This window comes from Herpailurus yagouaroundi, unplaced genomic scaffold (genome assembly GCF_014898765.1).
Source record: "Herpailurus yagouaroundi ecotype Mexico unplaced genomic scaffold, PumYag 222, whole genome shotgun sequence".
NCBI classification, from domain to species: Eukaryota; Metazoa; Chordata; class Mammalia; order Carnivora; family Felidae; genus Herpailurus; species Herpailurus yagouaroundi.
Genome location: NW_024412453.1, coordinates 2259375 through 2279179, shown reverse-complemented (window position 1 = coordinate 2279179; position 19805 = coordinate 2259375). Strand labels below are relative to the sequence as shown.

The 19805-nt window shown below is 53.6% G+C and overlaps 1 protein-coding gene across 9 annotated transcripts in view; it reads left to right on the top strand.

The window, feature by feature from the left end:
• POLR3E (RNA polymerase III subunit E) overlaps positions 1 to 19805 on the top strand; it is a 34339-nt gene that overhangs the window by 9298 nt on the left and 5236 nt on the right. For 8 of the 9 annotated variants that reach the window (XM_040458788.1, XM_040458792.1, XM_040458789.1 and 5 more), the window contains 15 exons: positions 1066 to 1143; positions 1865 to 1980; positions 2376 to 2458; positions 8361 to 8468; positions 8814 to 8863; positions 10544 to 10663; positions 11618 to 11703; positions 12077 to 12121; positions 12203 to 12294; positions 13540 to 13660; positions 16640 to 16721; positions 17822 to 17881; positions 17979 to 18136; positions 18590 to 18651; positions 19172 to 19695. In XM_040458788.1, coding sequence (XP_040314722.1) covers positions 1066 to 1143; positions 1865 to 1980; positions 2376 to 2458; positions 8361 to 8468; positions 8814 to 8863; positions 10544 to 10663; positions 11618 to 11703; positions 12077 to 12121; positions 12203 to 12294; positions 13540 to 13660; positions 16640 to 16721; positions 17822 to 17881; positions 17979 to 18136; positions 18590 to 18651; positions 19172 to 19695 — 1785 coding nt within the window. The remainder of the gene's footprint in view (positions 1 to 1065; positions 1144 to 1864; positions 1981 to 2375; positions 2459 to 8360; positions 8469 to 8813; positions 8864 to 10543; positions 10664 to 11617; positions 11704 to 12076; positions 12122 to 12202; positions 12295 to 13539; positions 13661 to 16639; positions 16722 to 17821; positions 17882 to 17978; positions 18137 to 18589; positions 18652 to 19171; positions 19696 to 19805) is intronic. The other variant, XM_040458790.1, reaches the window with a different exon arrangement.

Here is a 19805-nt window from a genome sequence, read left to right as displayed (position 1 = left end):
GGGAACGGAACCGGGGCCTGATTCTCGAACCTGTGCCGTCCACCACCACCCGTCCCAGCCCGAGATCAGGAGGGTACAGGGCCGCCCTGAACCTCGGCCGACTAGGGGCCTCCCAGGCTGTTGTGGGCCAGCCTGTCCCAGCCGGGGCCTTTTTCAAGGGCTCAGTCCAGGCCAGCTGGGCTGCAAGCTATTCGTCCTACTGTGGCCCTAAGTTCCTGCCTGGGAATCAGGGAGGAGTCAGTGTGTTGTTTGAGCTTTTAGGAAATAACCATTTCCTTGGGCCGGAACACAGGATCTGCAGCGGCCCCCACGCAGAGGGCTCGCTTTACACGCTGCCCCGCCCCCAGCAGGCTCCTTCCAGAGGTGGTCTGGTTCGGGCATGAGGGCGCTTCAAACCGTGACTCATCTGCCCATCCTGTAGCATCCATTCGGTGCAGGAGAAAGGAAAGGAAAGGTGCCCCTGTGAGGATGGGCGTGGGAAGGTGACCCCAGTATGTGCAGAGCAAAGAAGTGACTTGAGAACAGTATATTAAAGAGTGACATAAAATAACTTCCCACATGGTGACACTGAGGCCCAGAAGGGGCTCTCTGAGCCAGTCATCGGCAGCTTTTTATTACAGAAAAGTTCACAGGGTGCCGGAGAGAGAGAATGGAGTAGCAAATTCCCTCTTGAGCAGCCCACGGCATGTCGCTGGTCAGGTCTTACTCTGTGCTTCCCGTGGTCTCCTTTGCCTTGTCCTTCTCCACCTGGATGGCCTGTAAACTGGCATCTAGACCGCGGACCCTTACTCTTGCCTCCACGGCAGTGTCCTGTGGCTTTACCAGACAGAACCTGCAGGGCACTGTGCACCGGGGCCTGTTGGGGCTCCTGGTGCTTAGGCTTGTCCCTCAGAGGTCGGAGATCTACGAAAATGGCCCTTTGGGAGGAAGCTGGGTGGAGCCAGTGTGAAGGGCCCAGTGGGGATCTCTGGTCTCTGCTTGGCATTGAATCTTGGTTGGAGTCTTCGAGCCCAGCACTGGGCTGGGCTGGGCAGAGTGGACAGACAGCTCCCTTCTACTCTCCAGTACCCTGTGCGTCCAGCCTCGATGACCTATGATGACATTCCACACCTCTCGGCCAAGATCAAGCCCAAGCAGCAAAAGGTGGGCTGCCCTCTGATGGAGGTGGAGGAGGGGAGGGGTGCTATGGGTGGGGGCTGATGAAAGAGCAGACAGGCCCTCTGGGGACTAGAAGCCCACAAAACGGGCGACTGGAGGGTTCAGAGGAGAACCGGTCGCTTCCAGAGCTGAGAAGGCCACCAAGGAAGGAAAGTCTCCAGGAGGAAAGAGGGTGGGCAGCTCCAGAGAGGCCAGGGAGTAAGAAGTCTTGAGAGGAGTTAGGAACTGGGAATGGGGGGCTCATGTTCACAGGATAAGGCAGGGGCCAGCATGCAGCAGCTCTGATAAGGGGGATCATCCAGTGCCTTGAAGGGCTGGGGTGCTAGGGGCCAGGAGAACTGTAGGTGTGCCCTACCCTGTCTGGCAGGTGGCTGCAGTCCCCCACCCCCAGATTCTTTAAGAGAAATTGGAAATGAGAATTTTTATGAGAAAAATCTGTTGGTTTTTTAATGTTGGCACCCGGTTTAGATGTTGGAGGGTAGAATAGGGAGGACAAACAAAACTACATGACTCCCACCCCCCAGAAAGCACTCTGGCCTTTCTGTCAGAGAATTTGGGTTTATGGCCTTCAGTGGAGACTGAAGCCTGGGGGCTTGCTTCTGGGCAGGGCTGGGACTGGCAGGGACTGGGGTCAGGAGGTGGGTGTGGGCAGGTTGGGGATGTTCTTGTGTTCCTCATATCTGGTGGGGGTGCTTGGTGCCTACAGGTAGAGCTTGAGATGGCCATCGACACCCTGAACCCCAACTATTGCCGCAGCAAAGGGGAGCAGATCGCACTCAACGTGGATGGCGCCTGTGCAGACGAGAGCAGCACATACTCCTCGTGAGTTCCCTGGGCCCGGTCTCCAGGCTTTGGTGTGCTCCAGTACGAGCCTTTTGAAGGCCTGTGGATCGCCTGAGCCCTTGTGCCCCTGTGCTGGGCTCCCTACCAGCGTCCCAGCTTCACATGCTTGGGCCTGGAGCAACCCTGCCTTGCAGCAAGTGTCTTCTCTGTGGAGAGGCCCCGTGATGGGAGTGGGGCTTGTACCCACCCCTGTCCTTGGGCCACAAACCTCATCCCCAGCTTCCCTGCTGAGGCTCCCATATGCTGAGTTGGGGCCTCGGTCCCTGTTCCTTGGTGTTGGCTTTCAGAAGGTGTCTGGGGTAGAGGGGCTTTGTCTGCCATGCCCTGGGTCTAGAGCTTCCTTCTGCTCCCTTCTGTTCTCCTTCTGCTCCCAGGAAGCTGATGGACAAGCAGACGTTCTGCTCCTCCCAGAGTACCAGTAACACGGCCCGTTACGCCGCTGCACTCTACAGGCAAGGTACCCGCACTGGGCGTCCGGGCCGCCGTGGTTCCTCGAGGTCTCTGGAGTGGGAGAGAAGCAGGATGGGGGCCGGGACAGGGAGGCTGTCCTTAGCCTGGTACCCAGCTTGTTGCTCCCCGAAAGCTGGACACCCGCAGGGGCCAGGCAAGTTGTAGAAATGACAGATCGTGGGAGCTGGAGTTGGCCACCACTGAGGACTTCTGCCTCCTGATGCTGCCTGACCTGATAGGGATGGGGCATCCAAGGTCATTGTCCTCCTGGGACACAGACATACGCACAGCATAACTTTTGAGATAGGTGGTAGTGTTTGGTTTTAAATACAAGGTACTTGTGCACGAGCAGTGTTACTCCTAGACCGCATCTATCCAAGAGAAATGCAATGTCTGTCCGCAGAAAACTTGTATGTGGATGTTCATAGCAACATCATTCATAATAGTGAAAAGGCAGAAACAATCCGGAAGTCCGTCAGCTGATGCCAGGAGAACGGTGTCCTGCAGCTGTGTGAGAGATGGCACACTGGTGCTTCGGAGCCCTAGCGTGCCCGAGCCTTGGAAAAATGATGCTCAGTGAGAAAAGCCAGTCACAAAGGGCCACATATATGAGTCCCTTCACGTGAAGCGTCCATAAGAGGCAAGTCAGTGGAGACAAAGCAGAGAGCGGTTGCCCGTAGAATGCGTTGTGGCTGAGGATGGGCTCAGGTTTTCCTTCTGGGAGATGAAGATGTTCTTAGATTGATTGTGGTGCTGGTTATACAACTCCAGGAATGTATGAAATACATTGAATTGTATGCGTTAAGTGGGTGGGTTTTGTATGCCATTGTTATGGTCTAATAAAACCTTTAAAAAGTACAAGGTAGTGTACATGTTTAGAGTTCATAAAGCAATAAAACTAATTTGGACACTTAGGAAACAAACTAGAATAGACTCAAAAGTTGTATCAACTTTTCTTTTTTGAACCTGTGTCTCAAGGACATAGTTTGTTTGTTTTTTGATTTTTATTTTATGGAGAGAGTGGGCATGTGTGTGAGCCGGAGAGGGTCAGACAGAGACAATCTTGTTTGTTTGCTTGTTTGTTTGTTAGTTAAAGTTTATTTATTTTGAAAGAGAGAAAGCATGAGTGGGGGAGGGGAGGGGCAGAGAGAGAGGAGAGAGTGAGGATCCCAAGCAGGCTCTGCACCACCGGTGTGAGGGTGTGAGGCTCATACTCGTGAGCCGTGAGGTCACGACCTGATCTGAAGTCAGATGCTTAACCAACTGAGCCACCCAGGTGCCCTGAAAGAGAGAAATTTTTTTTTTTTGGTATTTTTATTTAATTTATTTTTTTAATTTACATCCAAGTTAACATATATGCAACAATGATTTCAGGAGTAGATTCTTTAGTGCCCCTTCCCCATTTAGCCCATCCCCCCTCCCACACCCCTCCCGTAACCCTCTGTTTGTTCTCCGTATTTAAATCTCTTCTGTTTTGCCCCCTCCCTGTTTTTATGTTATTTTTGCTGCCCTTCCCTCATGTTCATCTGTTTTGTATCTTAAAGTCCTCATGAGTGAAGTCATATGATATTTGTCTTTTTCTGACCAATTTCACTTAGCATAATGCCCTCTAGTTCCATCCACGTAGTTGCAAATGGCAAGATGTCATTTTTTTTGATTGCTGAGTGATACTGCTTTGTATATATATACACCACATCTTCTTTATCCATTCATCCATCAATGGACACTTGGGCTCTTTCCATACTTTGGCTATTGTTGATAGTGCTGGGGATGCATGTGTCCCTTCGAAACAGCACACCTTGGGGGCGCCTGGGTGACGCAGTCGGTTAAGCGTCCGACTTCAGCCAGGTCACGATCTCGTGGTCCGTGAGTTCGAGCCCCATGTCAGGCTCTGGGCTGATGGCTCAGAGACTGGAGCCTGTTTCCGATTCTGTGTCTCCCTCTCTCTCTGCCCCTCCCCTGTTCATGCCCTGTCTCTCTCTGTCCCAAAAATAAATAAACGTTGAAAAAAAAAAAAAAGAAAGAAGCAGCACACCTGTATCCCTTGGATAAATGCCTAGTAGTGCAATTGCTAGGTCGTAGGGTAGTTCTATTTTTAGTTTTTTGAGGAACCTCCATACTGTTTTCCAGAGTGGCTGCACCCGCTTGTGTTCCCACCAACAATGCAAAAGAGATCCTCTTTCTCCGCATCCTAGCCAACATCCGTTGTTGCCTGAGTTGTTAATGTTAGCCATTCTGACAGGTGTGAGGTGGTATCTCATTGTGGTTTTGATTTGTATCTCCCTGATAATGAATGAGTGATATTGAGCATTTTTTCATGTGTCAGTTGGCCATTTGGATGTCGTCTTTGGAGAAGTGTCTGTTCATGTCTTTTGCCCATTTCGTCACTGGATATTTGTTTTTTGGGTGTTGAGTTTAATAAGCTCTTTATAGATTTTGGATACTAACCCTTTATCTGATATGTCGTTTGCAAGTATCTTCTCCCATTCCGTTGGTTGCCTTTTAGTTTTGCTGATTGTTTCCTTCACTGTGCAGAGCTTTTTACATTTTATTTATTTTTGAGAGACAGAGAGAGAGCACAAGTGGGGGAGAGGCAGAGAGAGAGGGAGACCCAGAATCCAAAGCAGGCTCCAGGCTCTGAGCTGTCAGCACAGAGCCTGATGCGAGGCCTGAACTTGCAAACCCTGAGATCATGATCTGAGCCACAGTCGGACACCTAACTGACTGAGCCACCCAGGTGCCCCAGCTGTGCAGAAGCTTTTTGTTTTGATAAGGTCCCAATAGCTCATTTTGGCTTTTGTTTCCCTTGCCTCTGGAGACATGTTGAGTAAGAAGTTGTTGCAGCCAAGATCAGAGACGTTTTTGCCTACTTTCTCCTCGAGGATTTTGATGGCTTCCTGTCTTACATTGAGGTCTTTCATCCGTTTTGAGTTTATTTTTGTGTCTGGTGTAAGAAAGTGGTCCAGGTTCATTCTTCTGCGTGTCGCTGTCCAGTTTTCCCAGCACCACTTGCTGAAGAGACTGTCTTTATTCCATTGGATATTCTTTCCTGCTTTGTCAAAGATTAGTTGGCCATACATTTGTTGGCCCATTTCTGGGTTCTCTATTCTGTTCCATTGATCTGAGTGTCTGTTCTTGTGCCACTGAGAGAGAGAATCTTATTCAGGCTCCATGCTCAGCCCAGAGCCTGATGCAAGGCTTGATCTTAACAACTGTGAGATCATGACCTGAGCCGAAAGTTGGACACTTAACCAACTCAACTGAGCCACCCAAGCACCCCTTAAGGACATAGTTCTTTTTAAAAATTTTTAAATGTTTATTTATTTATATTGTCTTAATGTTTATTTTATTTATTTATTTTTTCAACGTTTATTTATTTTTGGGACAGAGAGAGACAGAGCATGAACGGGGAGGGGCAGAGAGAGAGGGAGACACAGAATCGGAAACAGGCTCCAGGCTCCGAGCCATCAGCCCAGAGCCTGACGCGGGGCTTGAACTCACAGACCGCAAGATCATGACCTGGCTGAAGTCGGACGCTTAACCGACTGCGCCACCCAGGCGCCCCTTAATGTTTATTTTTAAGAGGGAGATAGAGCATGAGCACGGGAGGGGCAGAGAGAGAGAGGGAAACACAGAATCTGAAGCAGGCTCTAGGCTCCAGGCTGTCAGCACAGAGCCCCATGTGGGGCTCGAACCCACGAACCATGAGACCTGAGCCAAAGGCGGACACCCAACTGACTGAGCCACTCAGGCGCCCCTGCACGTTTGTTTATTTTTGAGAGAGAGACAGAGAGAGAGACAGACAGCATGAGCAGGGGAGGACAGAGAGAGAGGGAGACACAGAATCTGAAGCAGGCTCCAGGCTCTGAGCTGTCAGTATAGAACCCCACACGGGACTTGAACTCATGAATCATGAGATCATGACCTGAGCCCAAGTTGGATGTTCAACCAAATGAGCCACTCAGGAGCCCCCAAGGAAATAGTTCTTCAAAGCCCACCCTTGCAGCTGGGACCATTCATTTCTTTCTTTTAATTAATTCTTATTATGGCAAAATATACAGAACCTAAAATTTACCATTTTAATCATTTTTTATTGTTTATTAAAATGTTTATTTTTTTTGTTTTTAATGTTATTTTTGAGAGAGAGCGCGTGCTGGGGAGAGGCAAAGAGGGAGAGGGAGAGAGGATTCGAAGAAGGCTCTGTGCTGACAGCAGACAGCCTGATGCCGGGCTCGAACTCACAAATCGCGAGATCATGACCTGAGCCAAAGTTGGGTGCTCAGCCGACTGAGCCACCCAGGTGCCCCTACCATTTTAACCATTTTGAAGTGTACGGTCCAGTGATGTTAAGGGCATTCGTGTTGGCATACGACCGTCACCACCATCCATCTCTAGAACCTTTGCCATCTTCCCAACGTGATTGTGTTTTTCTGTAGCTAAACTTACCTGTCCTTTTTCCTCCTGTGTCTCTTGTGGTGTTTCTTAGGATGCTTTCTGCCATCTTAAGAGGTTCTCCTAAAAATGTTTTTCTAGTATTTATAGTATTTTATACTAAAATTTTTAACATATCTGAAAATTATTCTATGTAGGGTGGTAGGATGGTTCTTTTTTTATTTTTTTCATTTCAGTACAATTAATGGCCAGTGTTCTATTAGAGCCAGGTGTACAACAGAATGATTCAGCAATTTTATACATGACTTAGCTGCTCATCACGATGAGTGTGCGCTTAATCCCTTCCCTAGTTCACCCATCCCCCCCACCTCCCCTTTGGTAACCATCAGTGCTCTCTGTAGTTCAGTCTCTGCTTTTTTTTTTTTTTTTCTATTTTTTACCGTTCTTATTTATTTTTGAGAGAGACAGAGACAGAGACCGAGCATGAGCAGGATAGGGGCACAGAGAGAGGGAGACACAGAATCGGAAGCGGGCTCCAAGCTGTCAGCACAGAGCCCAACGTGGGGCTCAAACCTGCGAACCGCGAGATCATGACCTGAGCCAAAGTTGGGTGCTCAGCCGACTGAGCCACCCAGGTGCCCCGTCTTTTTTTTCCCCCCTCTGGTTTGTGTCTTTTTTCTTGTTCATTTGTTTTGTTTCTTAAATTCCACATATGAGTGAAATCATACAGTATTTGTACGATCGTTTGTTTCTTTACTCCTGACCGCGAGCACTCCGCTCCCTCTGGGGCCCAGAGAGCTTTCACAGAGCCACTTACCAGAGCCTTAGCATCTGATGTCTTCTCTTTCAAGCCCACGTTGACTTGATAGAAGTGGATTATCTTTGCACTGCCTCCTGGTGCACTGGTCTAATTCACAAGTGATCTTTGTCCGAGACTGTGTAGACACTCCTCCAGCTGGCCGCACCAGGGGCCGTTCCTCCAACCACATTTGCACTAGCTGACTTCTGTGCGGATCGGGTGGGATTTTGATGAGCAGAGTTGGAGGATGAGCGGAGGCAGTCTGAGTGCGTGAGGAGCAGGGGGTGGGCATTGAAGGTGTCCGGCGAAGGCCTGGCGGGAAAGAGCAGGCTGTGTTTGGTGTGGAGCAGTTGCCCGGTGTGGCCAGAGCAAGCAGCCAGGGGGAAGGGAGTGGGGACAGGCTGGGAAGGTGTGGGATGCTTGTGGGGAGGGGGCCGTGTGCAGGCAGGCTTAAAGAAGTGACTTTGAGCAGAAGAGTCTGGATTCACGTCCTGGTGCGGTTGTGTGTTTACTGCATCCGGCAGGGCCGGGGGTGCTGGGAGTGGCCGCTGGCCTGGGGGTCCCAGCTCTGGGACTAGGGGCCAGAGCAGAGGTGGGAGGTGGTTTGGCAGTGGGTCAAGGTCTTTGCAGGGGTCCAGGGCCCTTTGGGACTATCGTGAGCCAAGCCGGTGGGCTGACCCCGGTTCCTAGAGTCACGTCCATGCCCTCCTTCTGCCAGGTGAGCTTCACCTGACTCCTTTACACGGCATCCTGCAGCTGCGGCCCAGCTTCTCCTACCTGGATAAGGCAGACGCCAAGCACCGAGAGAGGGAGGCGGCCAATGAGGGTGAGCTCTGGCCCCGCAGCCTTGCTGTTAGTGTGGAAAAAACTAGCCCAGGGGTTTGGCTTCTAGGACGCTGAGCAGCACGGCTGCCTCTACCCCCTGGATGCTCTAGCACTCCCCTCCGCAACTGTAACAACCAAAAACATCTTCCCGTGTTTCCCCTTGTCCCTGGGGCGGGGGCAGAATTGCCCCCGGTGAGAACCACTGACTTGTGCAGCTGCCTCCGTCTAGAAGGAGAACTGACACCCCTGCCTGAGGCCTTCCGTGTAGGTGGGGCTGAGAGCAGGGAGCAGGGGCGCCACCGGAGGCTGCAAGCAGGGGCCGCGCTCTCTCCGCTTTCTCTCACAGCAGGAGACTCCTCGCAGGACGAGGCAGAAGAAGATGTGAAGCAGATCACGGTGAGTAGCTCTAGCCCCGAGAAGAGGGAGGGTGCGGCCTGCAGAGGCAGCAGGCTGGCCTCGGAGCTCAGCTGCCCGGAGGCTGCGGGGGCCGGGAGGGTCTCTTCGGAACGTGGGCTCCAGGGGGGAGACAGATACCGAAACCGTGTTTCCTTCAGAGCCTTTTCACTGGTGACTTGGGGGGGATAAGCTGGTCTCTGCCCGGCCTGACCTATCTCAGCAGTAAACAGGATAGCAGCCCTGGGGTTCTGTAGAGTTGGGGACCCAGGGCCCAGAAGGTTCAGTGAGCCCTCAGCCTGTGCCATGAAGCCCAGGTCCTAGTAGAGCGAAAACGCCGCGTTAATTAACCGTGTAATTGTCTTTTCAGGGGTGTGCAGATGCAACGTTTCTCTCTTAATTCTTATTCCTATATCAAACGTTATTGGAAGAATATTGACCTTCCATTTATGGCTTCTGAAGCTTCCTCTCTGTAAGCGTAGTTAGGTTAAAGTGAGCATTTAGAGAAGAGTCCTGCACAAATATTGATGCGGATGACACACAAATGTGGCTAAAGTTGTAAGCATTTGCACATCTTTGAAGGACAGGCAGATACTGATGTAACCGGGAGCGGGGAGGGGGGTGGTGCTCACCTGTTCTCAGTAGCTTGGTGAGTGATCTTAGAACACTCCTTCCCTTCTCTACTCACTGGCCCTTGTTTAACAAGGCACTGGTAGGCCCATGTGCCTTAAAGGACCCATACAGAATCCCAGGATCCTGGGGTGCCTGGCTGGCAGTGGAGCGTGCAACTCTTGATCTCAGGGTCAGGAGTTCAAGCCCCAGTTGGCTATGGAGCTTACTTTAAAAAAAAAAAGAATCCCAGGATTCGATAATCCAGCCAATGCCTTTGTGTAGGTGCCCTTCACAGGAGGGGTGAGTCAGGGCTTCGTTCTGTCTGTACTCTAAGCAACCGAAACCCAGATGTACCTAGCATGAGCCCCAAATGGAATGTGTTAGTCCCTGTTACTGAAAAGTTGAGGGGTAGCTTCAGGTGTGGCTGGATTCAGGTGCTCAGACTCTGTCATCAAGACCTGGTTTCTCCATCTCCACCTCCAGGTTCTGCCTGCCTCTTTTGGCCTCTTTCTCAGGCAGGGTGTCTGTCCCCAGTGGTACAGAGTTGTCCCAGCTCCAGGCTCACATCCTCCCAGCTTCCAAGACCCCAGGGGAAAAGAAACTTCTTTCTCATTACTTCTAACTAAAGTCCCAGACTGGACTCGTTGGCTTGGCCAACCCTGAACCAGCCCCTGTGGCTAAGAGGATTTGGTGCTCGGATTGTTCAGGTCTGAGTCACGTGCCCACTCCTGTGGCTGGGAACGTGTGTGGGGGTGGGGGGGGGAGGGATATTTGCTCTCCCAAACTGAGGGGGAACTGGGCGTTTCCTAAAGGAAAACGGGGGTCCTGTTGCCAGCGGGAGTGGAAATAGAGTGGGTGCCGGCAGGCGGAGGCAAGAAAAAGCTGCTCTGTGGCCTGTGTTGGCGAGTCACAGAGAGGGACGTGGTTGGAGCTGTATTTAAGAGACCTGTGTCAGGAAATGGGGGGGCTGGGGGTGGGAGGTGCCCCAGGTGTGGGGCTCTCCAGCCTCCTGGTGGGCGCGGAATGCAGCCGGGTTGTGTCCTGGGCCTGAGGCCACCACGCCCCTCCCAGGTGCGGTTCTCCCGTCCTGAGTCCGAGCAGGCCCGCCAGCGCCGTGTGCAGTCGTACGAGTTCCTGCAGAAGAAGCACGCCGAGGAGCCCTGGGTCCACCTGCACTACTACGGCCTGAGGGTGAGCCGGGGGCCCCAGGCCGGTCCTGGGAGCAAAGCCTGGTGCCCAATGTGGCCTCACTGTCTCACCGTGAACTGGTTTCACATTGAGTGGTAGCCCAGGGTGGGAGGATGAAGTCCTATGGGCAGTTTGTCCCTTGATCCAGCCGGTCCACTGAGTGTCCCCAGGGGAGCAGGAGACTGAGAAGTGAGTCTGCTGTTTCTTGGGTCAGGGGTTTCGGCCCCCCAGACTCTGCCAAAGTGTGAGCATCTTACGCACTCTGGGGTGGGGCTGGTGTTTAGTTATGTATTTTTATGCATCACGGGTCCTGAACGGAGGCGCATGATAGAGAACTGGCCATCTCTTCCCTGGGCCAAGTTCACCATGTATTTGCCAAGGGTGCTTTTGACTATACTTGCTTTTTATCTGGTGTGTTGACCTTGAGCCCAATCCTTGAAACTGTTGAGTAAGGGAAACAATTGAATCAAAGCCAAAGACACCAGAGGCTAGGGCTCCCTAACATTTTTCTGGGGAAGGAACAACTCATGATTTCTCTGGAATCTTCTGAAAGATTCGTGTTGACTTCAGAAGCTCTACTATCTCCTAGTGTGTGACTCTAGGCAAATTACCTAATGAGATAAGTTGAGATATATATGCAGCCATTGGACTAGACCCTGGCACATAGTAGGTGCTCACTGACTGTTAGCTGTTATTTTTATCATTGCTTTTAGTGGTCCTGTGTCACAGACAGGGCCCCTAGGCATGGGTGCTGGGGCTGTTCAGTCACAAAGCTGGAAATGGTTGGTTGAGGCCACACCACAGAGGCCTTGGATGCCATGCTCAGGTGGTTGGATGGCTTTGGGGCCAGACAGTAGGTGGCTGGAGTGGAAGGTGATAGAGGGGTGAAAACTGGAGGGCAGAAGGGCTGGGTGGGGGGTGGCGGAGGGTCCTCCCACCCTGCCCCTCCACCAACAGGACAGCCGCTCTGAGCACGAGCGCCAGTACCTCCTGTGCCAGGGTTCCAGCGGGGTTGAGAACACAGAGCTTGTCAAGTCACCCAGGTGAGGTCCTCCGGTCCATGGTGTTAATCCCTATGGGCTACTGAACCTGTCACTGGCACTAGGAGGGTCCCTCTGATGTGGGGCCTTCCTAGGGACTGTGGTCCCTTCTGTAGTGTGGAGGAGGGACATGGGGAGGGGTCCTTCGTCCTCTGGAGAGGGCCAGGAGAGTGGGTGTGGGAAGAGATGGTTCTCCTTTCTCTACAAGTTTGGGGCGGGTGGGGTGCTAGGGAGTATGGGGATGGATTTCTGTCTGCTTTCCCACCCCCCAGCCCTTCCCTGGGGATGCTTCAGCTTAGGTGCAGTCTGGGTTCACAGGCAGGTGTGGGGCAGGGACAGAGCCCGGGAGCCCCTGACCCTGCCCTCTTCCCTGCAGTGAGTACCTCATGATGCTGATGCCACCCAGCCCAGAGGAGGAGAAGTGAGTAGATTCGGGCCACACGCCATCCTCCCCACCTCCCCCACATCCCGTCCTGTAACCCATCACCTCTGTTTTTATCAGAGATAAACCTGTGGCCCCCAGCAACGTCCTGTCCATGGCCCAGCTGCGTACCCTGCCCCTGGCCGATCAGATCAAGATCCTGATGAAGAATGGTGGGTGGACACCCTTTCCCCTGGGGGGACCCCAGCCCTGCCACCTCCTGGGGAAACAATCTGGGAGAGACTAAGGACTGAGGGGCGAGGCCAGAGGCCCCCACCACCCAGAGTGTGCCCAGCTTTACAGCTCCAGCCTTGTCTGGAAGGAAAGTACTGCAGCGGGCTCCCGCAGCCAGGCTCTGGATCCTGTTCCGCCCTGGCCACTCCCCTGCTGTGTGAGCCTGGGCAGGCACTGACCTTCCTGAGCCTAAGTTTATCTGTAAAAAGGAACTAAGCTCCTAGGGGGCTGAGATGAGGATTCAGAGACGAGGTTTCTATGTGGCTTATACAGAGCCTTGCACATGAACATGAGTTCCGTTCATTTGCTTGCGCTGTTTTGAGGCGTCCTCACCAGGCTCCACACAGTAGGGACTGGTCTCCTTTCTCAGAGGACTTGGAGGGCCAGAACCCTTAGGGCAGATGTGAGCCCTGAACCTCAAGAGCCGAGTCCCAGGACCTGGGCTCTTCTTCTGAGATACCAACTCAGGGGTCTCCAGGGGCCTGAGCAGAGGGGAGCTCCCAGCTCTGCCTGGGGCTGCCAGGGTGCCAGGCCGATGGCTTTCCTGCAAAGGACATGGGGTCACCCCCAGGTTCTTGCCTTTCTGGGCCTCAGTAGTAATAGTCTTCCCCCCTCCCCCTTTAAAAAAAATTTTTTTTTAATGTTTTATTTATTTTTGAGAGAGAGAGACAGAGTAAGAGTGTGGGAGGGGCAGAGAGAGAGGGAGTCACAGAATCCAAAGCAGGCTCCAGGCTCTGAGCTGTCAGCACAGAGCCCGATGTGGGACTCGAACTCATGAACCACAAGATCATGACCTGAGCTGAAATGGGAAGCCTAACTGACTGAGCCACCCAGGTGCCCCCGCCCCCCTTTTTTTGACTAGTCTCCATGCCCGACATGGGGCTTGAACTCATGACCCTGAGATCAAGGGTAATGTGTTCTATCCACTGAACCAGCCAGGTGCCTCGTAATAGTTTTACCCTTAAGGAGCACCTTTTGGGGTCTTTCCTGCAGGATTCAGTGAGGTGCAGGGTGTCTGCACATAGCAAGCAGCCAGTGAAGTTGGCTGTTGTTATTACCCATGTCATCAGTGTTATTTACATGCCGGGGTGGTTAAGTGAACCTGTAGCTGTGTAGACTTGGCAGGGGAGAGGGACGGGCCCGGGCACCCTTCCCTTGTCTGATGTTGTCTGTGTCCTCCTCAGTGAAGGTCATGCCTTTTGCCAACTTGATGAGCCTCCTGGGCCCCTCCATCGACTCTGTGGCTGTTCTGCGTGGCATCCAGAAGGTGGCGATGTTAGTCCAAGGAAACTGGGTGGTGAAGAGGTCAGTCCCTCTGTGACTCTGTGACGGGATCGTGTGATCCATTGAAATTCAATGTTTTGAGTTTAAGCCTACCTTAGTGCTTTCTGTTTGTCCTGCATTTTACATCCATTCTTACCTTCTACTGGATTCTTTTTTTTTTATTTTGTTTCTCCCTGCTAATTTGGAAGTTCTCCTTTCTGGACCTTACACATTTCAGTGTGCATTCATAACTGATGATGGTTTAATGGGTTGTTTGGTTTTTTTTTAAGTTTATTTTGAGAGAGCGCGTGCATGCACGTGGAGAAGGGGCAGAGAGAGAGGGAGAGAGAGAATCCTAAACAGGCTCCACACTGTCAGCGTGGAGCCTGATGCAGGCCTCCAACTCATGAACCGTGAGGTCATGACCTGAACCGAAATCAAGTCAGACGCTCAACTGACTGAGCCACACAGGCACCCCGATCACAGTTTAATATTAATTGCTGTGTTTTACCCACATCCAGCACAATTCAAAGACCTTAGAATATTTTATATGTATTTTCTTCCCAATTCCCGTGCCGTTGTATTTATATATTTTGATTGTATTTTTTTTAAGTTTATTTTTTCAAGTTTATTTGAGAGAGCGTGCATGGAGGAGGGGCAGAGAGAGAGAGAGAGAGAGAGAGAGAATCCCAGGCAAGCTCCACACTGTTAGCACAGAGCCTGACATGGGGGCTCAAACCCACGAAATTGCAAGATCATGACCTGAGCCGAAACCAAGAGTTGCTTAATTGACTGAGCCACCCAGGCGCCCCTTAATTGTATTTAAAACCCACAAGATATTATTGTATTTAGTCAATATTCTTTAGATCTGCTCACATATTTATTTACCTTTTTATTCTGCTCATCCTGCCTTTCTTCATCTGTTTCTATCTGGGATGATTTCCTTCTCCTAAAAAGTGTGATGGTGTTTAATGAAGGTCTGCAGGTGATGGAGTTCCTTGGTTTTGATACAGTTGGAAATAGAAAGGATATTTTTACTGAGTGTAGAATTTGCGGTTGATTGCTTTCCTTCCACATATGGACATAATTTCGTTGTGTTTTCATTCCCATTGTTCCTGGTGACAAGTCCGGTCTTTACCTTAGCTTCTCTCTGGCTCGTTTTAAGATTTTCCCTTGTTTTGGCTTTTTACAGTTCCTTAAGATGTGTCTGAGTCTGAATTTCCTTTCACACATCCTGTGGGGTTCAGAGGTCCTGAATTTGTGGCTTGATGCCTGTCAGTAGTTTCTCTTCTGTGATTCCTCCACCAGACTGTCCGTTTCAAGGGGATAGGGACTCTCCCTCATGTCCTTGGTACTCGGTACAATGCCTGGCACATCTTAGACCCTTGCCAAGTGTGGCTCCCTGAATTAATGTTAAATAGTGTAATATAAAATTAATTCATACAGGCTCGTTTTTTAGGAAGTGTAGTATAAGGCGAACAATCTATCAAAATGTGAATTGTTCCAATTTTTAAGTCCTCCATTGCAGCAGCTCCCATCGTTTCAGTCGGCCAAGTGAATGGTAAAGGTATTCATGTTAATGCCACATGGTGGCGCCCTTGCCCCGGGAAACAGATGCCCGGTCTCTGTCCGTACATCGTGGCCATTGTCTTGTGCTGCACAAGTGTTTGGTTATAGAAGGCCTTCGGATGGCACGTCGCTCATTAAATGGGACAGCCAGGTGTATTTACAGCATGAATGAATGAGAGGGCGCTGACCTGGAGAGGCAGAGACTTGCCAAACGTCTGGCAGCAAGGCAGCCACAGAGCTGGGGTTTGAGCTCTCTGCCCAGCACCGCCCGTGGCCCTGATGTTTCTGCCCTTTCAGCCTGAGGCGTGAACCTGTGACTTGAAGGTAGGGCCCGCTGGGCCATGTGTTCTGTCTGCCCCGGTGCCTCGGGTCCTGCTGCAAGCCCACGCCGCCACACCACGGCCTGTGGGCGATGCTCCTTCTTTGCCCTGTCCTTTTGTGTTCTTGCGAGGAAATGATGCAAAATTCATAAATCGTTCGGTAAATATGGCCGTGCCCTCTGCTCCACTCTCTTCCTCACACTGTCTCTGTCCTCGGGAGATCTGTGGTGCGGAGGTGGGCTCCATTACAGTTGAGCACAGCGAGTGCAGAGATCCAGGGCATGGACCATGTTCTTCCGCTCATTCAGTACCCTGTACTCTGTGTGGCAGAGGTGATCAACACAAGCCAGGTCCCTGTTCTCTTAGTTATTCTGGGTAGAGAGGAGACACAGAGCTCGATCTCGATGGAGGGGTGGGTATTAGTTGGTTACCAGGTGGAGGGAGGAGGGGAGGAGAGGGGCCTCCCGGCAGAGGCACCGTAGGCACAGGGCGGCCTGGGGAGGTGTGTGTGACACCCCACTGGGGTGTGATGGGGTCTGTGGCTGAACTTGGTCAAGTTATGCTTGTGAGCCTCATGACCCTGCTCTTTCGCCCTGGGCCCTGAAGTTCTCGAAGTTCTCTGAGCTTGACTGCTGGTCCCCTGCTCTTCTCTCCAAAGGCTTTAGCCCCACTCGTGCCTCAGGGCCCAGCCAGGTCCCAGCCCCTGACCCCTCTCACCCCTGCTCACACTGCCCACCCCGCCCCTTCCGGCAGGTGGTAAAGGCCTCGTGTGCTGTTTCACAGCCAGTCTCTTGGCCTCACGCCTGCCGCATGTGGAGGACTCGCTGTCTCCCCGAGTCCTGGGCTGGCCTCTTTCTGAGCCCCTGACTGCGGTGGGCCTCGGGGCTGGGCCAGTGTGTGCACGGAAGGTCGAGAAGGGCAGTGAGGAAGAACTCTTAAGGGGGTGTGCGTAGCAGGGGTGCTTCTTTTCTACATACGTGTTCACAGAGCCAGGCTCCGAGGGTAAAAGGGAGGCCCTGGGAAGCCGTCCGAGCCCGTGTTGGAAAGAGTGCTTGGAGCTGGGGGCTGGCGCTGTGGCAGGTAGAGGGGCTGAGGGATGGGACTGACCTGTGGCTCCTGCTCTCGTTGGCAGCGACATCCTGTACCCCAAGGACTCCTCCAGCCCTCACAGCGGCGTGCCTGCCGAGGTGCTCTGCAGGGGCCGAGACTTTGTCGTAAGTGCTTAGGCTCTCTGGCCTCTGGTCGGTCGGGTAGGGATCACGGGGCAGGCGGGGTGGGCCCCCCCCCCGCGGCCATGCAGGGCTTCCAGGACCTTGGCCCCGGTGGTGGGAAAAGGGCAGGTGTGGCTCTGGACCCTATTTCTTTCTCCTTCAACTCAGAATCCTGGAGTCTGGGGCTTCATAAGAAATCTGAGTTCCTTTGGCCTGGGGATTATAAAGTAGAGGCCCATAGGTGGACTCTGGCTAAGAAACAGGTTTCATTTGGCCTGAGCTGTCTGCAGTCTTTTTTGTTGTTGTTGTTGTTGACTTAAATTGATTTTTACAATTCAGAATCACCGTACAAACCGGATTTCTAGTTTAAGAATAATTGGACAGTCTGGGACCACTGGGCCCAAATGCCTGAAGGGCACCAGCGTTGGGTGGGGCTGACCATCCCGTTCTCCACGGTCCTGGGCACATCTGCTTCTCTCACACGCGTTCCCTGCACTATTGCTGTGGGTTTTTGCTGGCTCGTTCCTCTATTCCATTGCCCTGTCCCACCCCTGCCCTTATCCAGAACTTAAATCCCTGCCACAGCCTCCCTGAGGGCTTGAACCCGGGCCGTTGGGATCAGCACTGCCTCCTTTGGCCTCAGCTTTGTGCTTTGAGTTCAGGGAAATTGGTCTCCTTAGCTTGTGCACGGGGACCGTGATGTGCTCTCGCACAGGCCTGCTCACGCGGGCAGCCCTTAGGCTGCTCTCTCTGGAGAGAGTGCCTGTGTTTTCCTTTCCCTGGTCGGATGTCCCAGTTCCTTTGGACTGTTAGTGTCTGGGTGCCTGTGCAGTTTAGTTTGGTCTCGGGGTCGAAGCACAGGGGTGATCCACTCCCAGGCTTGTTCACAAAGCCCTCAGCCGCCCCTGCCTGTCAGCCTTTCTCTCCCGTGCAGATGCTGTCAGACGGCGCCTGGGAGAAGGTCTGGTCAAGTCTGAGTTCTTGTCGGCGACTGTCTTCCCTGCCCTCTGGCCCCCAGGACAACTGCATGGGTTTGGGGCACAGTCTTAGGAGCGATCTATCTTTGTTTGCCCCCTGGAAACATGCTGCTTTTTCTCCCTCAGATGTGGAAGTTCACACAGAGCCGGTGGGTGGTACGGAAAGAGGTGGCAGCAGTGACTAAAGTAAGTGGCGTTCCCCCTCAGAAGCCTGGGCCCTGCAGGGAACGGGGGCCGGGGCGGGCTTTCGGGCCTGCGGGCCTCACTTCTTCCCCTCCCTCAGCTCTGCACGGAGGATGTGAAGGACTTTCTGGAGCACATGGCCGTAGTGAGGATCAACAAAGGCTGGGAGTTCATACTGCCTTACGACGGAGAGTTCATCAAGAAACATCCAGATGTGGTCCAGCGGCAGCATATGCTGTGGTCGGGTATCCAAGCCAAGTAAGGGCTTACTGAGCCGTCCACAGCCACTTCGTCCCCTAGGCCGGGTGTGGGCTGGTGAGAGCATACTGGGGCTGTGTGCACCCCGTCCTGCACGCTGGTGGATGTGGCAGATTGATCCAGACCCGGCCCCCCCCCCCCCCCCCGTACAGGCCTGGTACAGCCACCCCTGCCGATCAGAGCTGGCAGGTGTGTTCTTAGGGGTCAGGAAGGAGGGCTGCGTGTGGAGAGCCGGGGTTTGCATGGCCCGAGGCAGCGGGCTGGAGACTGGCCGCAGAAGAGAAGGCTGGGCCACCGCCGCCCACCACAGGGCCGTGCGCGGTGGGGAGGGGCGGCCGGGCTCTGTGCGCACGGCATCCTCGGTCACCAGGATGTCCCTGGCCTCAACAGGGAACGTTGCCATAGTGAGGCAGATGACCCGGAACGTGGCTTAAAGTTTATTCTTCTTTTCAGATTAGAAAAAGTCTATAATCTCGTGAAGGAAACCTTGCCAAAGAAGCCAGATGGACAATCAGGTGTGCGGGGGGGCTTCAGACTGGGCAGGCCCCTAACCCGCCCCTGGCTCCAGGCGGGCTGCTCTGCTGGGGCTCGTCGGGCCCAGAGAGGGGTGTGTGGCTCTCCCCATCGGTTGGCCTTTCTGTGCTTTCGTCTCCCTTCCCCACAGACCTCAGCTTAAGGCTTGTCCCCCGTTAAATGCTTGGCCTCGGGGACTGAGGGCCTGTGCGCTCTGAGGCCCTCCTAGGTTCTGGGCCCTCTTGGGTCGGCAGGAAGTGGTGGGGGGACAGGAGGAGCTGGCAGGGACCGGGAACCCGTCCTGGTTGGGGTCTCCCAACGTGCGATTCTGACTCTCCCCACTTCTCTTTCTTTCCTCTCTGCCGGGGTAGCTCAGTCCCCGCTGGGTGAGGTGGGAATGAGAGGCTGGTCTGCACTGTTTCCATCCCCTCCCTCTGGGGGACCAGGGGGTGTCCGCAGGCCGAGGGCCCCTCTCTGCCCTGTCTCTACACCCCCCTGAGCAGCGCTGGCCTCTGCCTGCAGGGCCTGCCGGGCTGGTCTCCGGGGACCAGCGCGTCCAGGTGGCCAGAAGCAAGGCCCAGCAGAACCACGCGCTGCTGGAACGGGAGCTGCAGCGGAGGAAGGAGCAGGTGCGGGCGTCCACGGTCCTGCCCGGCGTGCGGATCAAGGAGGAGCCCGTGAGTGAGGAGGGAGAGGAGGAGGAAGAGCAGGAAGCAGAAGATGAGGAGCCCATGGACACCTCTCTCGGTGGCGGCCTCCACAGTAGGCTGGCCAATGGGCTGCCTGGCGGGCGGGCGGCGGGCGGGGACAGCTTCAACGGGCACCCGCCCCCGGGCTGTGCCGGCACCCCTGTGGCCCGGGAACTGAGGGCCTTCGTGGAGGCCACCTTTCAGAGACAGTTTGTGCTCACGCTGAGTGAACTCAAGCGCCTCTTCAACCTGCACTTGGCCAGCCTGCCACCTGGTCACACGCTGTTCAGCGGCATCTCGGACCGCATGCTGCAGGACACGGTGCTGGCCGCCGGTTGCAAGCAAATACTGGTGCCTGTAAGTAGAGCCTGCGCCGTCCCGATGGGCGTACGAACGAGGCTGCCCTCCGGCCCTCAGGCGGGCTCCTGGGCGGGCAGCGCTGCTCGTGGCGGAAAGGAGGCCGGTCC